The 24201-nt window shown below is 37.9% G+C and overlaps 1 protein-coding gene across 3 annotated transcripts in view; it reads left to right on the top strand.

The window, feature by feature from the left end:
• The window catches only part of dlgap1a (discs, large (Drosophila) homolog-associated protein 1a), a 126521-nt gene that overhangs the window by 87439 nt on the left and 14881 nt on the right, over positions 1-24201 (top strand). For all 3 annotated transcript variants that reach the window (XR_013203692.1, XM_077229415.1, XM_077229424.1), the window contains exons 4-6: positions 647-858; positions 8432-8609; positions 9635-9872. Coding sequence is in view for 2 of the 3 variants with exons in the window: in XM_077229415.1 (XP_077085530.1) it covers positions 647-858; positions 8432-8609; positions 9635-9872 (628 nt within the window). In the remaining variant the exon portion in view is untranslated. The remainder of the gene's footprint in view (positions 1-646; positions 859-8431; positions 8610-9634; positions 9873-24201) is intronic.

A 24201-nucleotide genomic window follows, 5' to 3' on the forward strand; every position in this document is an offset into this window, starting at 1 on the left:
GTCTTTAACTTGATGTCTTGACTTATTTACTATTTAAATATATTTTATTTATTTATTGTACTTATTAACATCTAATTTGCATTCAACCCCTGGCCCACTTCAGCTCTTACACAATTGGAACACTTCATACTTAATGGTTTAATACAATGCTTGTTTGTTTTTTTTGTTTATCACATAGGACATGATTTCATATAGTAGAGTCTGAGCATCTGTCAAGATTTTATTACCATTAGATAGTTAGCATTTGATTACCCTAAAAAAAAACAAGTGGTTGAAAATGAATGCCCTTTTCTTTTGTCAGTCTGAGTTGTTCCGCTCTCTTGAAACTGCAGTCCAACTTCTCATACTTTCAGAGAGTCCTATTGAGGAGAGTTTGCCCTGGGAGAGCTGCACTGAGACAGATGCTTAACTACCCAGGGAGGCGTCGTTAGTGTAATCATGCAAGCTCACACCGGCAGCCTCATTAATTATCTCTGCCAGCTCAAAGAGAGGAAGAGGTTATAAGAATGTGTGTGTGTGTGTGTGTGTGTGTGTGTGTGCGCATCTGTGGGTGGTTTGTGGAGTTGAGCGCACAGGAGGAAGTTTGGATGGCTACATGCACCTTTCGGCAGAGGTGAATGACACAGTGTCACCTCTGACCCCGCAGGTCCCTCAAGACGAGTGGGCGGGCTTTCCATTGGGGAAGGATGAGGATATCCCGTGCAGACGCATGCGCAGCGGCAGCTACGTGAAAGCCATGGCGGATGATGACAGCGGAGACTCGGACGGCAGCCCTAAACCCTCGCCCAAGATGCAGGCGCGACGGGCCAGCTACCTCAAAGCCACCCAGCCATCACTGACAGAGATGACCACTCTAAAGTAAGTTCTAAGATTTACATCCATAGGTATTCTATGTATTTGTAGTGTAAAAGTTCAGCACTGACCTGGATTATTATCGTTGACTGAAATGAAAACCATAAAAAATGTGTTACTTGAAATGTATTAATGTTCAATATAGTCTTAAACTTATTTAGTTTCAGCAAGTTGTCAAGGCATAATTTCTCATTTTATTTTAGTTTAAATTGAAGTATTAAAAAAACTAGAAACAAAACTTGAAAATAACTATGTTAGACCCATTTAAAAAACGTATTCAAGATTTTAAAATAAAAACCGAAATATAAAAATAAAAGCTGATTCAAAACATTAATAAAAACATAATAGCATACCAATGATACTTAAATAACACTGTCTTGATCACTCGCCATTTCCAGACTGTAATCATGTAGGGTACAACTGTGCTAAAGGCACACCCTAAGAAAAATGTGCTGTTCACTACTCCCATATAGTGTATGATTGCAGGAAAAAAAAAACATTGATGGACCAACAGAATTTGTGTGAAAAGAAATCATAAAAGTGGTTTGTTTGTTTGTTTGTTTAAAATTTTTTATAAATGTATGAGGTGGCAAGGTGGGCCTTTTACCCCACACACAACGTAAAAGGTTTAGGGAAAAAGGCACAAAGTATTGATACAAATACTTTAGCTTAAACAATATGTTTTTAATAATGTCTAAGTTAATACTTGTTCAAAACAATCACTTTGGCAAAGTTTGCACTATTTTTTATTTATTTTAATAAATAAAACAATAAATTTTTGTTCAATAACTATACTGTCATTAAAATGTTCATTTTAAAAATACAGAAACAAAATTATTTAAAGTAAAGATTCTGAAAGCATTGAATGAGATCCCATAAAAATTTAATAAAGCTTTACAATATTAACAAATAAATATGACACGATTAATATCATATTTTTAAATATGATGGTTTCGTTATAAATATATTCATAATAAATATTTTAAATATATTTACCATCTGTACCTTACCTCTTATCTCAAATGCAAATTGTTGTATTGTTGAATTGATTAGCTAGTTGCGTGAATCACTTGCTGAATCCAAAGACATCATCCTGGGTGATGTTACACTTGAAGGCTGATGCAATAATATAGTGGTTTGTATTGAAAATGTGTTGTGGAGATGGGACAAAAAGGTTTTTAACAAATATTATACAACAATAAGCAAAAATTGAAAGATTTATGATATCCTGTGTTGGTTTTTTTAACCAATTTAGATCAAAAACTGGTTAGGTAAAATTAATCTTCCAACCTTCCAGCACCTCCAATAATAACATCTGAACTTTATTAATAACAGTTTTAATGTTATTTGGACTAATTATTGATTTGCCAGTTGATTTATGAATTAATTCCATTTAGTTCCACAATTAAGAGCTCTCATACTGTGTGTTACTTAAACTGCAAGTGAAGTAAAATAAAAGTAAGCATCAAAGTGTTTAATGTTGGCAACGGCTCTAACCATGTTCTTCTGAGTTAGGATCCAAAGCTTGGCATCTCTTGAAGAATGACTGTGCTTTTGCCACGCAATAGTCATCCAGATGGTTATAACAGCTTCAAATCCTCTACCTGTCCAATGGCCATTTCAAAGCATACCAGAGCTGTTGTCAAAATCTTAAACACCTGCCAAACATGCAGAAATGTTACCATGTAGCTTTAGAGAGTGATGAGTTTATTAAAAATCTGTTTTATCTGCTGTGCTGCACTCATTTCCCTATGGAGAGGTGCATGGAAACAGTTTTTATTAATTTATCAATTAATTTGTCTGGAAATTAGATCTCTGTTGTTTCGGTTTCTCATTTGTTTATAAGACATGTACATTTTTTCCTTTAGCCTTTTTTCTCATGAAAAATGTAGTATATTTTTACTTAACAGAGTAAAAAAGTTCCAAAACAGATGGTATTTTTTAACTTTTAACTTTTCCAGTGAGCAAAATGTGCTTTAATGCACATGGAATTTTGTGAATATTTTGGTATTTTTATTGTTCTTTTTTGCAGTAAATTGCTTTGTTAAGAAAGCTTTTGCTAAGAACACAAATGTTTACAAAAGCTTTTGCCTTCTAGGATGGAACATATTTCCCCTTTAAATTAATAACATCTCTGCGATTCAAACTGACAATCCATTAGGGGCGTCAAAGAGTCACTGTTGTATAAATGAAATAATTACAAATTAATACCAAATTGGATTTTAGAGATATTAAGTTTCATTTAAAATTTAAGCAAAATGCCATCTTAAATTGGGCATTTGTGTCCTTTGCTCTGAATGGTTTTCTGTTCTTACTTTGGTTTAGTCCAGTTCTGAGATCAGATGGATTGGGTGGGACTGATGTACCTACATGCCCTGCTTCCCCATAGGCACCTGACTCCTATTAATGTAGGTCACCAGGCTTTTCTGTTACTGCCGAGTAATGAGTGGCTAATCAGCCCGGGTACAGCGCTGCGCTAATTACCAACCTGCCGTATGACTTGGGGCACCTAGCACAGCTTGACGGGTAGAACCGCAGCTGATATCCACACAGACACATTGAAGAGTACGAGATTAGGTGGTCAGTCAGACATGCTTCCCTCAGCGGATATATATGTCAGCGTCTCCACGGTAACACAACACCATTATTCCTGCCGGCCAGGGGCCGAGTACAGATTTAATTAAGGAAGCACAATATGCCACCCCACTGCAGTGGCAAAGGTACGAGTAATTACTCTAATAAGCCCAAATAATTCCTTAAAAGCCCTTGCATTGTAAAACACCCATATCTGTCGACTGAGGTCTTGTAAGCAGCAGGACCTCAAACTAGGGATGCACCGATACCGATACCAGTATCGGTATCGGGCCCGATACCAAGCTCATGTACTTGTACTCGTACTCGTAAAAATACCCCGATACCAAAGACCGATACCTCACGGATATCCTTAGCTTATATTTCTTAATTCTTATGAACACTCTTCCTGCAGTTATAGTGTGGCTAGATTTAATAGTACACTCTAATATTTCACTTTACACTTTCGGCTGTGATTACATTGTTACTCAGTGTTATGTTAAACATTTGTTCTGTGATTTCTTTGGCACTTTATGACAAATTTGATTGTCTTGTTGTCTGTGATTTCTTTAGCACTTTGACAACTTTGTGACAGGCAGGTAAAAATTACATTCATTATGTCCTTGGTTTTGCCTTTTGGAGGTTATTGGACACTGTGAAATTTGGGCTTTGAAAATTTGTGATAAGCACAATAAGAATGATTTATTTTTTTAAGTTTATTTAGTTGTTGAAAATAAAGATGCTGATATGTTCATTAGTCTCATTGTGTTGTTCTTAGAAAATTGCCACATAAAACGAGAACCCCCCCCCGTACAACAGGCATCGGTATCGGTATCGGCGAGTACCAGGAAAAAAATATCGGTACTCGTACTCGACCCTTAAAAAGTGGTATCGGTGCATTCCTACCTCAAACTCATCGCTTATTCTGAGCATTCACTGATCTTTAGCGATATATTTAGCAGCACTAATATGCAATGAATGCCGCATTGTGGTTTTAAAGAGTCACATTACGACACGTGAGTATAGTGTGTGTGAGCGGGGGATAGTCTACGTTTAGGGAAGTCATTGTGGGGTTGCCATAGTAACAGATTTGTGCTGTAATACATTTTTAAAGGTTGGCTCAAATAGTCTGTAGTTGGGCTGAGTTTATTAAATCAATTGTTTGTTCTCATTGTTAGTCGCGTTTCATTTCGAAGGCTGCATCCCCTGGAGGTCGCATTTGAAGGCTGCATACGTCATCGAGGCGTCATTTAAGAAAAGTAACCATTAGATTGCAAAGTAAGAAATACATTACAGTATTTTACACCTCATGGGGAATAACAGTTCATTTTATTACAGTTACTTTTCTTAAATAAGACATCCTTGATGACGTATGCAGCCTTTAAATGCGACCTCCGGGGGACGCAGCCTTCATAATGCCTCATCAGTGACATAGTTTGTCTTTTGACAAATATCCAATTCATTTAATCAATATTTATTTTGTGACTAAATTTACATTTATTTTTTCATTTTTAACTCTCACTAAAATGGTCTCAAATTTTAGTCAACTAAAAAATAGCATTTTGAGTCTGCAAACTTAAAATAATCAAACACACACAGTTGGGTTTTAATGTTTTATGGGGACATTCTATGGACATAATGATTTTTATAATGTACAAACTGTATATTATTTCCCCTAAACCTACCCATCAAAGAAAAAAGAAAAAAAACCTTCATGTTTTGATGTTCATAGCTTCATGCATAGCTCCTCTACAAGCTTCCTCACTCCTCCTTCCTCGCCTCCTCGTGGTGCAATTAGAGAATTGAGCTGTCTTTCAAGATGGCTAACTTTGATTGGTTTCTGGGTCACAGGTTGGAGGAGAAAAACAAGAAAGCACCAATTTGAGTATTGAGAAGCACCCCAAGAGTTCAGATGGCACGCAAGAGCTTGCTAGTAGGCTACGCTGAGTTTTGATTCTTTTTTGGGAATATCTTCACAAAAAGGAAACTGGGACGGCAGAAAGCGCCATCCTATTTGTTTTCTTTATTTTACAAAAGCACAATGTTTTGTTTTTATTGTGAGTTTTGTTTTTTTAAATGATGCTTTTTGTCATGATGTACATTGTTCGTCTCACTTTTATCAATGATGTTTCCTCAGTAATTTTATTCGTGACTTTTAATTAATTAAGTAATTTTTAAAAAATTATCATTGCCGTCTTGTCAATTCTAGATGTCAGACTGTGTAATTTATTTGCTTCAAATTCAGATTCATATCTGCTCAAGCTCTACAAAAGTGCTCTGAGATTCCACCCTAAGCCCACTGGAAAGCCCAGACAAGGATTGGAGGATTTTGCAGATTTGTAATACTGTTCTGGCATTATGAGCGCTCATAAATATTTCATCTTGTGGAATTTCCTCAATCCCGCATTTTGGTGGTTTTATCTGTTTATTGACGAAGAAAAGCTTCAAATGCCAATGTTACATCTGCATGTGCAAAGGAGGTTTGTTTGCTTTAGCGTACTGTCGCATTCCTTCGAACCAAATAAAGCCCTGATTATATGCCGGGGACAGTGCTTTGACCTTTAACTTTGTTTATGATTAATAAAAATAAGTGAGTGCTTGATGTCTATATTTATAGAGCTTGTTCTTTACATTAAGTAGGCCATTGCTTATTTTATAGTTCAGAACATTGAATAACTCGCATGTACATTAGTCATCAGATACAATTCCGTATCTTTGTGAAGCATGAAAATAGACAGTCTTAGATGCCTCGGGGAGCTGCCACTGCAGCAGAAAGTACGTGAGACACAGCGCTGCATTGTGAATGGCTGACGTAATTAACAACCGCACAGCAACCAATCCGTTGAGATGACCGCAACAGTGAGGCGGAAACTTATCGGCTTATTCCGCAACGATGACATCATGCATAACCAGTTCCCCAAACCCAGGTTCACCGTGGGAGATGCGGCCCCCCCCCTTAGCACTTCTCGTGAAGTTTAGACATTCTGTTCTCCAGTAGTGTAGGGAGATGCCCTGGGGCGTTTTGGAACGCACCAGTTTGTGAGGAGTTGTTGTGTTCACTTATTATGTATGTGTGAAGCCATGCAGATGGAGGATGGGAAAACTACGCCAATGTCGGAGCTTCCACTAATTCCCATACTGCTGATGCAGATGCAAGGTGTCTGCCTGTCAGCAAAGTGTCAGCGTGAGTCTCTGGTATGTGTGTGCTGGTCTGCGTGGGTGGCCTTAAGTGAGTTTAGCTGTTTCTCTCCTTGCCCGTGTGCTGCACTCGCCCCACCTGCTCTATGCCTGAGTGATCTGAATGAACCATCCCTTTATCTATTTAAAGAGCCACATCCATAATGTATGCCCCTGTTCACTGGACACATGCAGAAATCCTGCACGAGCGTTTGATTTTCTCACGGCTTCCCCACGTCCCCCTGATGAACAGACTTTGATAAGGCATGCCATCTAAACGCTCGACTCGTGATGTTAAACAACATGCTACACATTTGATTGAATGACATTTCTCAGTTTGCATCATGTCATCTAAAGAAGAATGACCTGAGCCACGTCTGTCTCTTGTTACTTTAAAGTGTGTTTGTTTTTTGCCAAAAATTTCTTATCTTTATTGTCATTCAACCATGTGTTTACATGGAGAAACCATGCCGCCAACAGACCCACATGATTTTTTGAGCTGTTTTCATAATACAGCACATTTATTTCATTAGTTAGTTATCTAATTATTTACCTATTTATCTAATGTTTCTTTTAATATAACACATATAACAAATTAGAAATGTATGCAATTCAGTTCTTGCTAAATATGTTTTACACATTTTACACTGACATTTTTACGCCATAGATGTAGTCCAATAAATGGTCCTAACTATAAATTAAATTGATATTTAAAAATCTTTATTGATTAAAAAATATTATTTAAATATTAAATAAATATACTAGAACAAACAAATCTGTGGCGAAAACTCGTTATTTGTTTGTTTGTATATAATATTTTATATAATAATATATTATTATTATTATTATTAGGGGTGTAACAATATATCGTGTCACAATATATGGCAATACAAAAATGCAACAATATGTATCGTGGATAGTTACAATATGTATTGTCTATAGCTTATAACTAATAAATAATAAAATTCAGAGTTTTAGTGTTAGTACTAGATTAAACTGCTATACATGATGTTGAATATAATCTGTAATAATGCAATGGGGGACTATTTTGGGGTTCTGATAATGCCAAATGTCTTATGTTACCAGTAAAAAGTGGCCTATATTATTTTAAATATATCTAGAGATTCCTTTATTTGTCATTTTTATGGTCTACATAAAAATGAAATTGTGTTTCACACATCCACCACTCATTAATTCAGTGCAAAACAATTTATTATAAAATAAGCAGCTAATAAATAAAAATACTAATAAAAATACTAAAGTGCACAAAAACAGAATAAAATAAATAGTTATCATTTTTAAGATTAGAAAAAGTATACAATTCATGTTCTCTGTTTGAGCAGTCTGATGGGAAAGAAGCTGTTTAAAAGGCTGTTGTTAGTCAGTGACAGAGTGCAAGCATATTCATCTAAAATAATTCTGTATTTTAAGCTTCAGAATCTTGTATATTTTTTATTCTGGTGTCACCATTGTCTTGTGCGTTGGGTTACCTGCACAAGGTCCAATCCTTTTCATTTACACCCACAATGTAATACCAAATTTAGCATTTTAATCAACAGTACAATCTTTGTTAACCTTTTACCATGTCTTAGAGTATCGCAATAATATTGTATCTTGAGTTCAGTAATGTGATATGCATCACATCGTGACGTGGGTATTTATTTAAACCTCGAATTATTATATATAATGTATAATATTAAATAAAAATCTAAGTATAATATAAAAATAATGTATAATATTATTTATTTCAAATTATATACTTAATAGTGTGGTTAAAACACTGTCAGTATAAAATGAAATAAACATCTCTTGTGTTTTTGTCCATTCACAGGATCTCTTCAGAGCACTCTCCAAAGCTGCAGATCCGGAGTCACAGCTACTTGCGGGCGGTGAGTGAAGTTTCCATCAATAGGAGCCTGGACACCCTGGACCCCAAAGCTCTGCTAGCCTCTCCCCAATACCGCTCACGCAACGAGAGCTACATGAGGGCTATGAGCACCATCAGCCAGGTTTGTGCTCACCCCCAAACAGACCGTCATAGCGGGGTGCAGGGGGAGGAAGGTCAAAATCCACCCAGATTAGTCCAACAAGTCCAGTTAAAAACCATGAAACCGACATCTGATTCATCCACGATGAGATGAATTTGAGCCATCACCATAACAGTGTTCAATCACAGATGTATGTGTCTAACCAACTAACATGCTCCATGTTACATAGAAGTTGGATGGCATTCATCAGGCAGATACTCATCCATCTTAGTCCCCAAGCACTGCTTTGTCATGCTAATTACAAAATGGCAAAGATGACATCACTGCCATTTGGTGTCAGCATTGACTGCTCTCTGATAGAAAATGGAAAAGAAGTTTTGAAATATTAAAATGCTTTAGACCTTCCTGTAAAGACTTTGTGGATGGCACATGACTGTTAACTTGACAGTTTGTAAATAAGAATGTGCCCATTTAGCTCTCATGGGTGATTGGGACAGAGTTCTGAGCTTTCTACAATGTCCAAAACACCCACCCTTCCTACAATCCGCTTTCCACAATTGTACCTTATCACGTCTCCATTACCCCCCACTCTCGTCCACCCTTGGTTTCAATTAGGATCAACACTAATGAACATGTTGATCCTAGTACTGTCTCACCATATTCCTCCCTGTCAGTAAACCCCACTTGAAGATTTCCTCCATGCTGGTGTGGCGTACACCTTCATTTACCCTGTAAAGTTGTCTTTCAAGCCTCACTATGTTTCCTTTTGTATTGACTCATCCTCTTCTTGCCACTGCCTTGTGTGTTTCTCACCTGCTCCTAATGACTTCTCCGTACTTTCTGGCTCTGTTTTCCCCTCTCTTTTGATTTTGCACCCCATATAACCCCATGGTAAGTGGGACTTGGAGCTCAATTTACGGATGATACCCGCTCTTTTCTCTGAGCCCTGCCTACTCTGTTTCTCCTGACTGTTCTTTTCTAATTTTCATTTCTTGTCTTTTCTCTCTGTCTGTATCTCTCCTCTTTTCTCCTCTGCATGCCTGCAGGTGAGTGAGGTGGAAGTTAACGGGCAGATCGAGGCAGTGTGTGAGAGTGTGTTCAGTGAAATGGAGTCGCAGGCCATGGACGCCCTGGACCTGCCCATGCCCGGGTGCTTCCGCATGAGGAGTCACAGTTACGTGCGTGCCATCGACCAGGGCTGCTCGCAGGACGACGAGGGACCTTTGCTCCCGGCCTCCCCCCCGAGGACCACTACTACTGTCAGAACCATCCAGAGCAGCACAGGTCAGCGTGCAAGTGCATACTCCGTCTGTCTGTCCATCTATCAATCATACTTAATGCATGTTTAATCACTCCTTTTATTATCAAACATTTTCCACAGTTTAGCCAAATTAGACTACATTTTATGACAATAACTGATTTAGCTAATTTGACCGATAAGTTTGGGCTCTAAGGGAAGAACAAAAGTGTGTCAGTGAGAAAGGCAGTTTCGCTAGACAGAATGCGGCACAATTATCATTTTACCTCAATTACCATGTTTTCATGATCGTTGGAAACCAAAATTGAAATGAAAATTTGATTAATCGCACAGCCCTAGTATCTTGTACTTTCTTTCTGTCTTTTGTTCTCTGTCGTCTTTCATTCTATCCATCTATGTCTCTTTGTCTGTCTGCCAGTCATTCTGTTTGTCTATTGTTCTGTCTGTCATTATATCCATCCATCTTTCTGTCTGTTTATCTGTATTTCATTTTGTCTGTCTATTGTTCTGTCTACCATTCTACCCATCTATCTCTCTGTCTGTGTATCTTTCTGTCATTTTTCTGTCTATTGACATGTTTGTCAGTTGTTTTATCGGTCTATTGTTCTGTCTATTTGTCTGTTGTTCTGCCATTTTATTGGTTTGTCTGTCGTTATATCTGTGTATATTTGTCTGCTGTTATCTGTCTGAGTCTGTCTATCTGTCATTCTGCCTGTATGTCTGTTGTTCTATCTTTTTACTTCTGTCTGTTGTGTCATTCTATCCATCCATCCATCTGTCTATTGATCTATCTATCTTTAAATTAGCAGCTCGCTTTATCAGTAAATACAACTCTCTTTCATGTATCAAGGAGGCTGTCAGTGGAAGAATCAATATTCATTTGTTATTTTCTCTGTGGGTCACAACATGGTTATCCTCAGATGGCCTGACAGGATGTGTCTGATTTGCTTTTTATTATCACCGTGAGGCAATAACAGCGGGGAAAAGAATGATTAATTGAATTTGAATTATTTAATCTGTTGTCGAGAGAGAGTAAATAATTGCATGTGCTATGGAAGTAGGCTATCATGTTATTGTACAACATATAAAAATAGAAAATTGAGTATCTTAATTATTTATACACAAATTTATAACTGCTCAGCATTCAAGCTGAGATTTGAAAATATTTTACAAATAAGAGTCTCACAAATGATTGTGGGATTTCAAGTGACCAACAGCAATCCAGATGTCAGGCTGGATGTGTGAACTCATTATGACCTGTGCCTGCTTTTGCTCTGGGGTTTTCTTTAATCTGAAACCCCAGTGATCACTAATCCACCTCCAGCATCTTAACCCAATTTGATTTCATCACAGTTGACATCTTCATAAAAAGGTGCCCACAGTCTCTCAAAAATGCAAGGCTTTTTTTGTTTGTTTTGTTTTTACTATTAAACTAAACCTAGCGGTGAAGTCTGTCTGTTCTTAATACTATTTTGCCCTAGTTTTAAAACCATATTTTCACATTCAGTCATGCTTTTGGTCGCTAAAATGCGTTTCTGCCATTGTATGTAATATTACATAATACGTATGTAATACTTGTCAGTAAAAACATTAAATGAGAGCTTATCCACAATGCTGCAAACTTTGACATGTTGAATTTTAATACATCAGGAAGTTTGGAGAACTGTTTGATGTCGTAATCCCTCACTGGAAGTTGCATTCACTTTATATGGTGTGGTTTCGACAGTGCTGCAATCTCTCTTTGCACTAGTAATGCAGATTTGAGTGCTGTGTTCTCTACTTGTGTTCTCCAAATGCCTGGGGCTAGTCAGAGAGCCAACATATGGCCACCAGCCTCAGTGCATCTATGGAGAGAAGACAGCTGGTTGAGGAGGAGGAAAGTAAGGAAATGTGAAAAGTTTCTTGAATTCTTATTGGATAACCTTTAGGGTTTCACGTTACTGCTCACATCACCTGTGGGCAGGTTTAATCGAGTGGAAATTTAGGGCTTTGAACAGCATCTTTGAGTCACAGATTCAGTTACTGCCATTGGATCAAAACAGAATACAGACAACGCTGATAGTGTTGGTGGGTCTTTTGTTAGCATACATATAAGCGATGTATAAAATATAAATTATTATTACCATTACTTTTGGCATCCCTAATTTAAAGCAAGGTAAGCAAACAATGACGACATGCCTGGTTTTATATACTGTGGTGGCGTGATATAACAATCCGCTTGTGTCACTCTTAAGCCAGCTGCTGAAAGATGCTTGATGTCTATAATTAGAGATAGTGTGTTGTTCTACATGGGATGCACATGCCAGCCAGAGGCAGATGTAGTTTGAGTTTGGCAGGGCTGTGCAATTGATAGCTGCCATTTGTTTAAACTTCGTATACTGACAAAGCTCAGCAGGGAGCAGGAGCCTGATGTGACGCCTTGGCTGGGGTGACTCTGGCAAGAGATGTGACAGACGTGACCTGACCTTCTATCTGTGCCTGACATTGATTTAAGATTGAAATTGCTGTGCATTTGAGTGGTGTTTGTTATCGTAGGGATACACCAAACCGCCAAAGAACTCGCACTGATGAATTCCGACTGTGTTGGCGCCTCGCGTCGCGGCAAAAAAGCTGCACTTGAACACACCGAGAGAACTGCAGCCGACTGTCAACTAGCATGCGCGTTCTGCGCCTGCGTCTAAATGAGACCGCTGTCTATTTCTGTCTATTTATAACTGGAAACGCATCATAACATCATTAGTTAATGGAATAGTTCTCCAAAACTAAATGTATGTCATCATTATGGTGAGAAAAATGTCATTCCAAAGCTGTATGTCTTTTTTGGAAGGTATTTTGAAGAATGTTTCGACAGTTTTTGTCCATGTAATGAAAGCCAATGGGGTCCAAAACCACATTGGACCCCACTTACTTTCATTGCATGTACAATAAAAACACTGATACATTTTTAAAAAATATGTTGTTCTTTGTTCCACAATAGAAATTAATGCAGGTTTGGAAAGACATGAGGGTGAGTGAATGATCCTGTACCACTGGACAGTAGATACAGCACTGTGTCAAGTCATCCCTGTCCAGTGCAGGCCCTTCCAGATGTCCTCGCCACGGAGACCCGGCCAGACGAATTATGAGATGGCTAATTGAGGGAACTGTCAGGGTTGACATTGAGAGGGCACCTACCTTCCCTTCATCCCCTTCAGAACACCACTGTGTGTTCAGACGAACAGAGCGGCACCATCTGCCTGGTACGCAGCAGGCCCTTATCACACACTGCAACACTGCCTTTGGGGTAGTGTGCAAAGTCTTTGAAGTGGAGTGTAGTGAAGTTTAGGGGGTTTTTACACTTTGTTTATGTTCAAAATGAAGTAATAAATTGTTAATGGTTTGGTTTTGCTCTGTGTTTTCCCTTAGTATAATTGACAAACCATTAGTGTGCAATACTTCATCCTCACCACAGGGAGCAGACAATGAGTCAGAAAGCATAATTTGTCTTGTTCTCAGGAACACGCTCGCACGTTAAACGAGTCATGAATGAACGTGATGGGCAATTTCTTCCATTAATGTCATCCATTTCCCAGCATTACTTTAATAAAAAGGCATTACACTCTCGTGCATGAATGGGCAGCCTTTAATTCCTCTGTCGGGACACAGATTCAGTTAGATGATACAAACTCTTCGCTTTGTATCAGTAAGGTTAAAACAATAAACCTTGGAGCATGTGTAGTGTTTAGACAATAGTGTTTGCTTCTTTTCAGCATTCACAAATCTTAACGCAAGCCTGAGCTGTAGACTGAGCGAGATGGTAAAGAAAAAGGTAGGAAGTTTAGAGAAGCAGCCAGAGGTTAGATGCTGACAGGTGGGCTGTTGCAACTTCAAACATTTGTTTGCACAACGTTGTGCCGTTTTGCAAGGCTGACTGCACAGAGCACTCCAATGACGCTTTAGCTGTGACGTCCCTCAGGCTGCAACTGCAAAATACTCCCACTGTCTCTAAACTGTGTTCCTGGCCTGGCATCAGCTATCATTTAGACTCATAGTCAAAGAATTGAGGCTATTTTAGAGCTGTCCTTAGTCTGTGTACGCCAGGAAAATACCACAGCACAGCTTCCATCACTGGGACTGATGTTCAATGTTCCCCTTAAGCTACACTAGTGTGCAGCCTCGCAGGTCCAGTGTAGACAGAAAAAGAAATTCAAATATGTCTTAAAGGTGAAAATCACATTTTTAATGTTTTTTTTATATGTCTGTTAGGTGTTTTTAATATTAAGACAAACCATGTGCAAATTCATAAGTCAACCCCATTACCGAGTATTTTCTCTATAAAACTGCAGTGATCTAAAGACAGTCTCAAAAACGCTGTTTCTTATGTCACAAACTACTTTGTGTACCAATCACGCCTACGTGCGGGCGGGCTTTTGCATATCATCAACTGCTGCGAAGCAAGGGAGTCTCAAGAAAAGCCAGGTTATCCCAGTACATTTTTCTGTTGATATGAAAAATCAGGTACATTTAACAGTATAGTGGGTGAATTATATTCTATATTACAATGTTATGATGAACTATATGCCTCTCTCCACTGACGTTCTAAGTTGTTCAAAGCGTTTCTAAGGTTACTGATTTGTAGAAGGCAGCTGTCTGACTCTTAGAGGGTGAATGGGAACATGGTTTGTGTAGCATTAGCAACACATTATTAGCTGTTTGATAACATAGTCAAGCAAAAGGCGAAACATAATTTTACCGTTGTAAAGAGCGAGACCATTGTGCAGCGTTAACTATAGTAAAGTTGACCGACCGAGTGGATCTCGGAGCATATGTGTGAGGGGAGGCTAAATTGCATATTTATGGATAACAGACCCTCTGCTTTTAAACTACAAAAACCTGTTTTATTCTAGATAAATGCATTCTTTTTTTTTTTTTTTTGATCTACACTTGTTGATATAGGTAAGATTTAAATAAAAAAAGCAACATTTTGAGCAAAAAGCTTAGCGTTTTTGTCAGAGACTACATCCAGTTCGTATTCAGAACTATTAAAACATAGATGGAGTAACTCAAAGTCCATCAATACCCGCAAAGCTTGCACAGTCCTATTACTTGCCCTGGGTCGACATTTCAATCTCAATAAAACATGTTTAAGATGACCCTGTTTGGGGTAATACTATGTTTATAATTATTATTCTGATACTGTTGACCTGATTAGATTATTTTAGCCTATATGTACATTCATTTTTTTGCCAAAATGTGATAAATAGTTGATCTTTACCATATTGCATAGCTAAGAAAATGAAGAAGTGAAGTTCTGAATTGGGCATTTTGTTTAATGGAATTTCTTTGTAAAGACACAGTGGACACTGCCGTATTCAGGTACTGTAGATGGGCTGTTTCTGTTCAGGTGCCAAAGCGTTTCTGCCCAATTTTTCTCAGCAAGAACAAAAATCAGAGGAAGCATTGCTGATGATACAGTATGCCTGTTATTCCTAAACTCCTCTTTCTCTGTTAGTGTTGAGCATGGGATCCAGCAAAGTGTGTGTGTGTGTGTGTGTGTGTGTGTGTGTGTGTGTGTGTGTGTGTGTGTGTGTGTGTGTGTGTGTGTGTGTGTGTGTGTGTGTGTGTGTGTGTGTGTGTGTGTGTGTGTGTGTGTGTGTGTGTGTGTGTGTGTGTGAGGGGTGAAGTGTGATTGTACATGACGTGCATGTAATACTGGTGCAGGCTGAGCTCGAGGCTGAGATATGGATGGGATAATACTGCTGCTGGAGAAGAAGGCCTGTCACAGTCACTCTTAGTTGATGCCTGACTCATATATATATACACACACACACTTAAACACTTTCACAAGTGCAGCAGGGGGAAGCAAGCATTTATCAGTGGAAGCTGTGATGACGTTCTGCCACATTATTCCACATTTTCAGACTGGAGAGTCGCTTCTTGGATGCCTTTGTCAGCTTCTTGTTATCTGTCTTGGTTGAGGAAATTATTCTCCATTCTTTTCCTTCGTTCTTTTGTCATTACTTAGGAGATACTTTATTTTATTGCTGACAAAGTGATTGAGTGAGGATTTAGAATACAAATACCTATTGCATATTCATACACATTCACGGTGAAGGTCATTTTCAGAGTGGACAGTGTCTAATCAGGCTTCACCTGAGTTTATTTTAATTTGACATGCTCAATCATGCGGTTTCCTGTTTAGCAGTAGCCTTGCTTACCAGATTATGTCTAGTAAGCAACTTTAATCACATATTCTGAGTAAAACTGCTTTTTAACTCTTTATTGTGAAGAGTGCTGTACAAATTCATGTGAACTGAATTGAAGGTGTTTATCTTTTTTATCTTTAAGTTTAGACAACATTAATAGTGGGTAAACAAAAAACATGGATGTTTATTTAAATAATATATTCCATATAATATTTAAATTATGATTTCATTTTTAAGAATGGAATATATGAAATAATATATTAAATTAGTGGTTGTGAGCGTTGTTCCCTTTTCTCTAGCTTGCTTCTTAATCTATTTGATTTTGTTGTTGTGAAAGTATTTGAGGAAATGTAATTAGTTACTGCAAGGTGCAATATGTGATTCTCTACAGAAACATTTTTGGTTTTGCTGGTTGAAAGTCTCCTAATATCCTGATAGCAATCACTATGTTAAGGAGTCTAAATGTATTTTTTTAAAAATATATATCATCTGTTGAAGGCGTAGGAACAGACAATGTTCGTTCAATCATTTCATTCGGTCCACAACTTCTGAACTGGAGTCATCTCACAATCACATACTTATCTATGCAAGCAAGTGCTTCTGTTTCTCCCCTCACTGTGCTGGAAAGTTTTCTCACCGGTGAATGGCACGATGTAATCCAATAACGTTGTCTCGTTTCTGGTCTGTGCACGTTCCTGTGTTTTGGAGGAGGCGTGGCTTCGGTCGGCGATTTGCAGGGAGGATGGGATCATATGCTTTCTATGCTAGCAGGCTTAAGTTAGCATTTCACAGATCACCTATTGCACCTTTAAGTATCTTTGTGCTTGTACGTTTTACTATTTCCGCCATCCAAGTCCTATCTACTTGAAAGGGGGAATCCTGAAATCTTAAAAACTGCTTGCCACAATCACAATTAAATAACATATTTCAAATAGCCTGCAGCCATATCAGCCAGCAGCCATATCACCCTGTAGCCCAAGACTGGTTGCTAAGCAGGGTTGAGTCTGGTTAGTACCTGGATGGGAGACATCATGGGAAAACCAGGTTGCTGCTGGAAGGTGTCAGTCGCCTCCTCAGGTCCGTTGATGCTGACACACTCAAGAGCCTTCTCAGCTGCTGCACCCACCCTCTGGAACGCCCTCCCCGTCCACATCAAACAGTCCAGCACCTTAACATTTTTCAAACAGGCCGTTAAAACTCACCTCTTCGAACTTGACTTTCCCTGTTTACAGACTTTACAAGTTTTTCATCCATTTCATTCCCACCTCTCTTGCTTTGTCTCTGCTTGTCCATGCATCTATGCGTTTTCATTTTTTTTTTGTCAGTTATGTAACCTTGTCTATATACCTTATTTGTTTTAACTATGTAAACTAAAAATTGTAAAGTGTCTGTGAGTGTCTAGAAAAGCGCTACAAAAAATAAATGCATTATTATTATTATTATTATTATTATTATTATTATTATTATTATTATTATTATTATTATTATTATTATTATTATTATCATTATTAGTGAGGCCAGCCTTGGGTGCTCTCTCTGTGGTCTGTGTGAGTCCCAACACCCCAGTAAAGTGACGGGGACATCACTTCCACACAGTCACACAACAGAAAGAATGTTGAATCTCACATACATTCAGTGTTAGGAAGGTTACTTTGGAAATGTAATTGCTTACTGTTATAAGTTACCCATTATAAATGTGGTTTGGATTGTTTTATTTGGATTTATTTATCAATGTAAAGCAATTTCCTTTTAATTTGATTAGAAACTAATTAAATTACACATTTTACCTCAGTAATGCAAATAAATACAATTACATTCAATTCAATAACATAATTTCATTACAGTTAACTCACTCCTCAACCCTGCATACATTTTGTTCTAAATATATATATGTATGTATGTGTTTATTTATATATATATATATATATATGTGTGTGTGTGTGTGTGTGTGTGTGTGTGTGTGTGTGTGTGTGTGTGTGTGTGTGTGTGTGTGTGTGTGTGTGTGTGTGTGTGTGTGTGTGTGTGTGTGTGTGTGTGTGTGTGTGTGTGTGTGTGTGTGTGTCTGTCTGTCTGTCTGTGTGTCTGTGTGTGTATATATATATATATGTGTGTGTATATATATATATATATATATATGTGTGTGTGTGTGTGTGTGTGTGTATATATATATATATATGTTTGTGTATACATATATATATATATATATATATATATATATATATATATATATGTGTGTGTGTGTGTGTGTGTGTGTGTGTGTGTGTGTGTGTGTGTGTGTGTATGTATATAATATATATTATATATAACTAACCCAAACCAAATGTCCACCTCAAATTGTTTTTTTTTCCCTAAAGATTTACTAAAGTAATTCTGGAAAAAGGAGTCATGTTCTATCATGTTCCACAAAATTACAATTACAATAAATCAGACTTAATTATTTGTTCTGTGACTAGAGCTTTTAACATTCATTGCTGGGGGAAAAAATTTCCTTTTAATGTAATCAGTACAAGTAGTTCAAACTAATATCATGTATAGAATATGTAATGCAATCATATTTGACATAACTGTAAAGCTTCATTGTTAAACACTTCACTTAAAATATCTATAGCCTATGAATTTCTTAGAATTTTTTTGAATTGCAATTCTGCTTCCTTTTATTTCGAAGGCATGACGTTTCCGCCATATTGTGCGTTGCACTTTCTCCCATTCATTAGTAGTATGAGTGCGCAGTATTTGTATATCTAAAGTCTTAGCTCTTACTCACCCAGACAAGGCTACTTTATGCGATTAATGAGTGCATTAGCAGGTAGTTGCTGAATCGTAGGTGTTTTATATATGAGATGAGAACATGGCTTTACTTGACATTTTATTTATCTGTTATTTTGAAGACACCCTTTTTGAAGGGTATTGATTTACTTTGAGCACTTGAGCTTAGCTGAGACTTCTGTGTGTCTGTTGTGGCAGCCTTGATTTATTGTGCTAATATTGAGGTGTTCAGTTTTATTTAGATTTTCTTTTTTAAATGAACGTGATTGCTCTCGTGATAAATCAACAGTTTTTTTTTTCTATGTTTCACTGGCATGTCTTTTAGGTGTTGAGGACTAGTGCCTACATTCAGGGTGAGGAAAAATACTGAAAAGTACTTAAGGACTGTTACAATCAGATACTCTAAGATTTTTACTTTTATTAAGAGTCATTTTCTGCATATTTTTTCCTATCATAGAATGTCGTGCTACACTCAAAATTACATCATAATGTGGAAGTATGAGTTCCTTTTCATGTGCACTGACAATGATTATATTATATACAAAAAAGCACATCAAATTCAATAAACGTATATATGCACTATATTTCAAGTCTTCTAAGGCCATGGAATATAGCTTTGACCGAAATTATGCATGGTGTGACATCAGTGCCTAACAACATACATCTCCATTTTTCATTGTGCGTATATTCTGCAGCTTTTAGCTTTTAGTTTAGTCTGCACACAGTGTTCATCATAGGATTGCCATCAGTGTATAATGGGTGTGCAATAAAAGTCAACTCACTTAAAAGATTTATGCATTGTGTTCAACCTTTTACCCCCAGACTGTGATAATCTGCAGATCATCGTCTTAACCCTAAAACTCTCTTGTGTCCAGCTGGAGATAGTTGCTGCAGTCATTACATAAAAACTCTGTCACTGTTACTCTGTGTATGTCATTTTACTACGCTATACACAAGGCACACAAAAAAAGCCTCCAGAATTGTGTGAGAGTGGTTGTCGGACCAAGTTTCACCCTGGGACCCATAGTTTGGCTAGCACTTGACCTTTCTTCTCATATGGCTGCCTGTGTACTTTTTTATCCAGACGGCTTGTGTTAATTGCCTCTCATGGGGCAAAATGACAGCAAGTGCTCTCTTTTCCCTCTTGAGCTCTCTCTTTTTCCTCTCAGGTCTCATCTGGGAAGAATTAGACCGCATTAAACACTTTGGCAGCTTTAGATATCGTAATGAAACCCAGAGATTCCTGTCCAGAACGGATTGCTTCTTTTTGTGGTCTTAAATATCAATCAGGATTATGCTGATTAGCCAAGCATATACGACTCTGTCCTTGAAAAAGATCCAACATTAGGGGATGTTAAGGGCACTTAATATGTATGCGGATACTTGCGATTATGGATGTAGAGTATAATTCATTATGATGTTTCTGTATGGCTGAAAGACCATTCGCCTGAGGAAATGGAGGTGGGTTAATTCTGTCAGTTTGTCATCTGAAACAACCCTGTCAGGGTGTTTAAGAACATGAACGTGCAGAGAGCGTCCTGTCATCGTAGGAGAGACGAGTCTGCGGGCTCGAATTGATTTTTCTGCTGCCGTATCGTTCACCTTGTCCTCTGAGCTCAGGGTCAGAGAGCGGCAGACACAATACAAATGCTGTCAGTGACAGGAGGTCATGGTTTAAACGCTTTAACACACGTTATCACCTTTCGCACAGCGATATGCACTAGTTTACACAACAAAATCTTCACGTAAGAGAGAACTATGCGTGATATTTTAATGAGAGTAGCAATAACAGTAATCCTACTGAGGCTGAAATTTGTTAGCGTAATGTTAACATGATGTATCTCTCATATTTAGTATGCAAATATGTAATCATATACTTATTCGGGAAGCTAAAAGCATTACACATTTTTCTGCAAGTGTGTATTTACTCCAACTTACAGCAGTAATTAAGTAAAACTGTTAAAATATGTTAAAAAATAATAAGCTGTTGGTGTCATTGGGGTTTTATTACTGTTAATTATCAGATATGTGTGTGTTCCAACACCATCACATAGTGTTTTATCAGAAGCATCTGTTCCACTTCCTTTAGAACAGTTACAGTAAATCCAGAGTCGATTGGCTCTCACATTTTGAAGGTTTTCCAAACAGGCTCTGTATCATCTGTTCCCAACAGGGGGGTCTCGGCCCACAAGGGGGCCTTAGCGAGCTCTTTGGGGGGTCGCGTCTTATTTTGAAAAGTGTTGAACAGTGAGCATTAGCAGTCCTTAACTTTTTTTATGTTCAAAATTTACTACATGTATATAATGAGCGAGTACATCATGAATCCATTTTCCAAACCATGTTCTTGTCTTATCCTGAGTCACTATGGGACACCTATAAAAAGTGTTTATATTGGGACTATATTACGCTGGTTCGGGTCGTACCGCTGCGGTGTAGCCCAGTGCCTGCGTGACTTGTCATAGACATAAATAGAGAGAAGTAGCTCAGGCTACAATGTTTTTCCGCAAGACGCATTATTCTGTTAATAAACGCATGTTTATTAATCGGTAGAGAGCCAAACGTTACGGACTGCAGCTTTAAGGAGAATGATCCCCTGGCTAACCAAAAAATGGGATTTCAACCATGACAGCCCTTAAAACCAAATACAGGGCCAGACTGACCCTTGAGGATGATATGCGTCTTCCCCTGTCTAAGATCTCTCCACGCATTGACCAAATTACTCACTGCCAGCAGCAATACTCATTCTGATTGATAAAGCCTCACAAATAACATGCAAGTATTGAGGTCCCAGACACCAGTCATTTTGTAATAGTCAAGTCAATTCAAGTCACTTTTATTTATATAGCGCTTTTTACAATACAGATTGTATCAAAGCAGCTTCACAGTGATAACATGAAAATAATATAACAGAGTTTGTAATAATAGCCTATATTAATTCTTTTTTCCCTACACACCAGTGTGAATACTGATATTTTTGTTATTGCATTTCAAATAGGGCCAATTAATAGGCTACTCCTAGGCATACGTTTTTCAATTACAAATGGCCTACTGATGTTTTTGTTATAGTATTTTCAATATTATAAGCTATTATTTGTGCATAAACATATCTGGTTATAGTAATAAACATACTGTTTGTTTAAAAACAAAACATTTTGTCATCCTTGCTGCAAGCTTACAAGAGCAACAATATCATTAAATGTGAAGGGGGTCCCTAAAATATTTTCTTGGGAAAAAGGGGGTCTCAGACAAAAAAAAGGTTGGGAACCACTGCTCTATATGAAGTCTGTGATACATTACCTTGTCAGAAATGAAGTCTGTAAGCGCTCAGCTTGGCAGGCCAGAGGAGACACAGTGACTTGAGCAGTGCCTGTATGTGTGGGTGTGTTTACACTGCGCATCAGCAGGAGTGCTAGCTCAGCCCATCTCTTCTCTTTACATTTACATTTTAGTCATTTAGCTGACACTTTCCATTAGTGTAGATGAGGAATGGAGGAATCAGTACGGGAAATATAGGACATTGGAGCAGGTTTCCTGTGTCTTCCTTAAGGGGGCACTTGATGGCTCAGGTTGGATTGGTATCTGACATATTGTATGTCCCTGCAATCTCATAATAAAATGTTATTTTAAACATATTTTTTTTTTCTTATTTTTACTGATCATTTATTTAATTACAAATGCCTCTGGTTGGTTCATTGCTACCAGGGGAAAATTAAGAGGACGTTGCTGTCTATGTGATACTGCAGTGATATGGACAATAATTTATACCGGAATATGACAGAGAAACTATTGAATTAAAAATACAAAGTGATATGTTAAAATCAAGGGGTCGAATGTTTGGCTGACTTGCATTGCCGTGACTACACCATTATGGTGCTGAAAAGCATTTTGTCTATTGATGAGTATTCAAAAATTATTTTGCCAGCAACATATAAGTGCAAATATTTCATAAAAGTATATACACTACCAAAAGTTTTACTTTTTTATTCAGATGGGCTGCATTACATTGATCAAAAGTGACATTTAAAGGCATTTATAATGAAAGTTCAACAAATGGTTTCTATGTCAAATAAATTGTTTTTTAACCTTCTATTCATTACAGAATCCTAAAAACAATGTATCTCTCTTTCCACAAAGATATTAAATATAAATAGATCCTTGGTGCGCGTAAGAGACTTCTCTCAAAAACATTTAAAAAAATCTAACTGACCCCAAACATTTGAAACGTAATATGTTTCATAAGATCGGTTTATAGGTTGATGGCAAAACAAAACAAAAACTAGATGTAGACATTTCTCCCCATCTTTTGCTTTTTACGTCACAGCTCAAGCACTAGCAGGATAGTCACTAGCGAGGGGCTTGGGGCTGAGTTGTTATGATGTCAGGTTCTTGTGGCTTCAGAGTCACATGTAATGTATGACTCAAGTGATTGGCTCAAAATAATGTGTACTTATGAGCGAAGATAGCATTGAGTAGTTTGCATACTTCTGATTGACACTTTTTCCAAGTGTTACTCGTTGCAGAGTCAAATGACGTTCAGCTCCACCTCTCTAGACGTCTAACGGGGTATAAGGATAGAGTTGTGGGAAGGGTTAGGATGTGGTTGAATATTTTAGCTCCAGCTGTTAGGCCCAAATTACATTTGCTCCTCCTCACTGGACATCTCGTGAGGAGGAGCTAGACATAAGCTCCACCCTTTTGTCCTGCAGAGAACAGCCTCACCTTTTTCTGCCTTTTGAGATGTTTTCTGCTTTCTCCAGGTATTATAGGTGACCAATTAGAATCACCATCCGTGCTGCTACTTTAACCTCCAGTTTCATAACCCCTGTTTCATGCTAAATGCTATTCTGTACACTAATTATGTGAGGAACCCTATGACCGTACTTCCAGTGTATCAACAGTCTGTCTTTCCCAGTTATTGCAGTGTCATCAGTTTGGACGCTTTTGATATTAATTGTCAAACACTCCTGTGAACATCTGTTTTGGTATAACAACAAACGCCAAAGATAATGACACAATCAGCAGCAGTCTCGCTGGTAATTATACAAAAACAATCACGGTTTACAACAGTGCAGCTTTACTGATCCCCTGTATCACTACAAACCCAGGTGGACCATGAAAAGAGAGTTGATTAGAGAGGGAGGGGGTGAAATTAGAAGAGAGGGTGACGGAAATCTCTAGAGCTGGAGCAGCATCTGATCTGCAGGCTGTTATCTCAGCAACACACACTGCAGCTCGAGAGCAGAAGTTTGTCCTGATCTAACTAGCATGACTTCTTGAGTTGAAACGAACCATTTGTTTTGGCTGCAGAGTCGTGTGTGAACCTCTGTGTGGATGGAGGGTATGTACTGTATGTGAACAAATGAAGACGCGCGAGATCGAGGTTAAGTCGGTTGAATTGATTGTG

The sequence above is a fragment of the Siphateles boraxobius genome, unplaced genomic scaffold, assembly GCF_051911475.1.
Source record: "Siphateles boraxobius isolate OS27281-9 unplaced genomic scaffold, OSU_SipBor_1 1, whole genome shotgun sequence".
NCBI classification, from domain to species: Eukaryota; Metazoa; Chordata; class Actinopteri; order Cypriniformes; family Leuciscidae; genus Siphateles; species Siphateles boraxobius.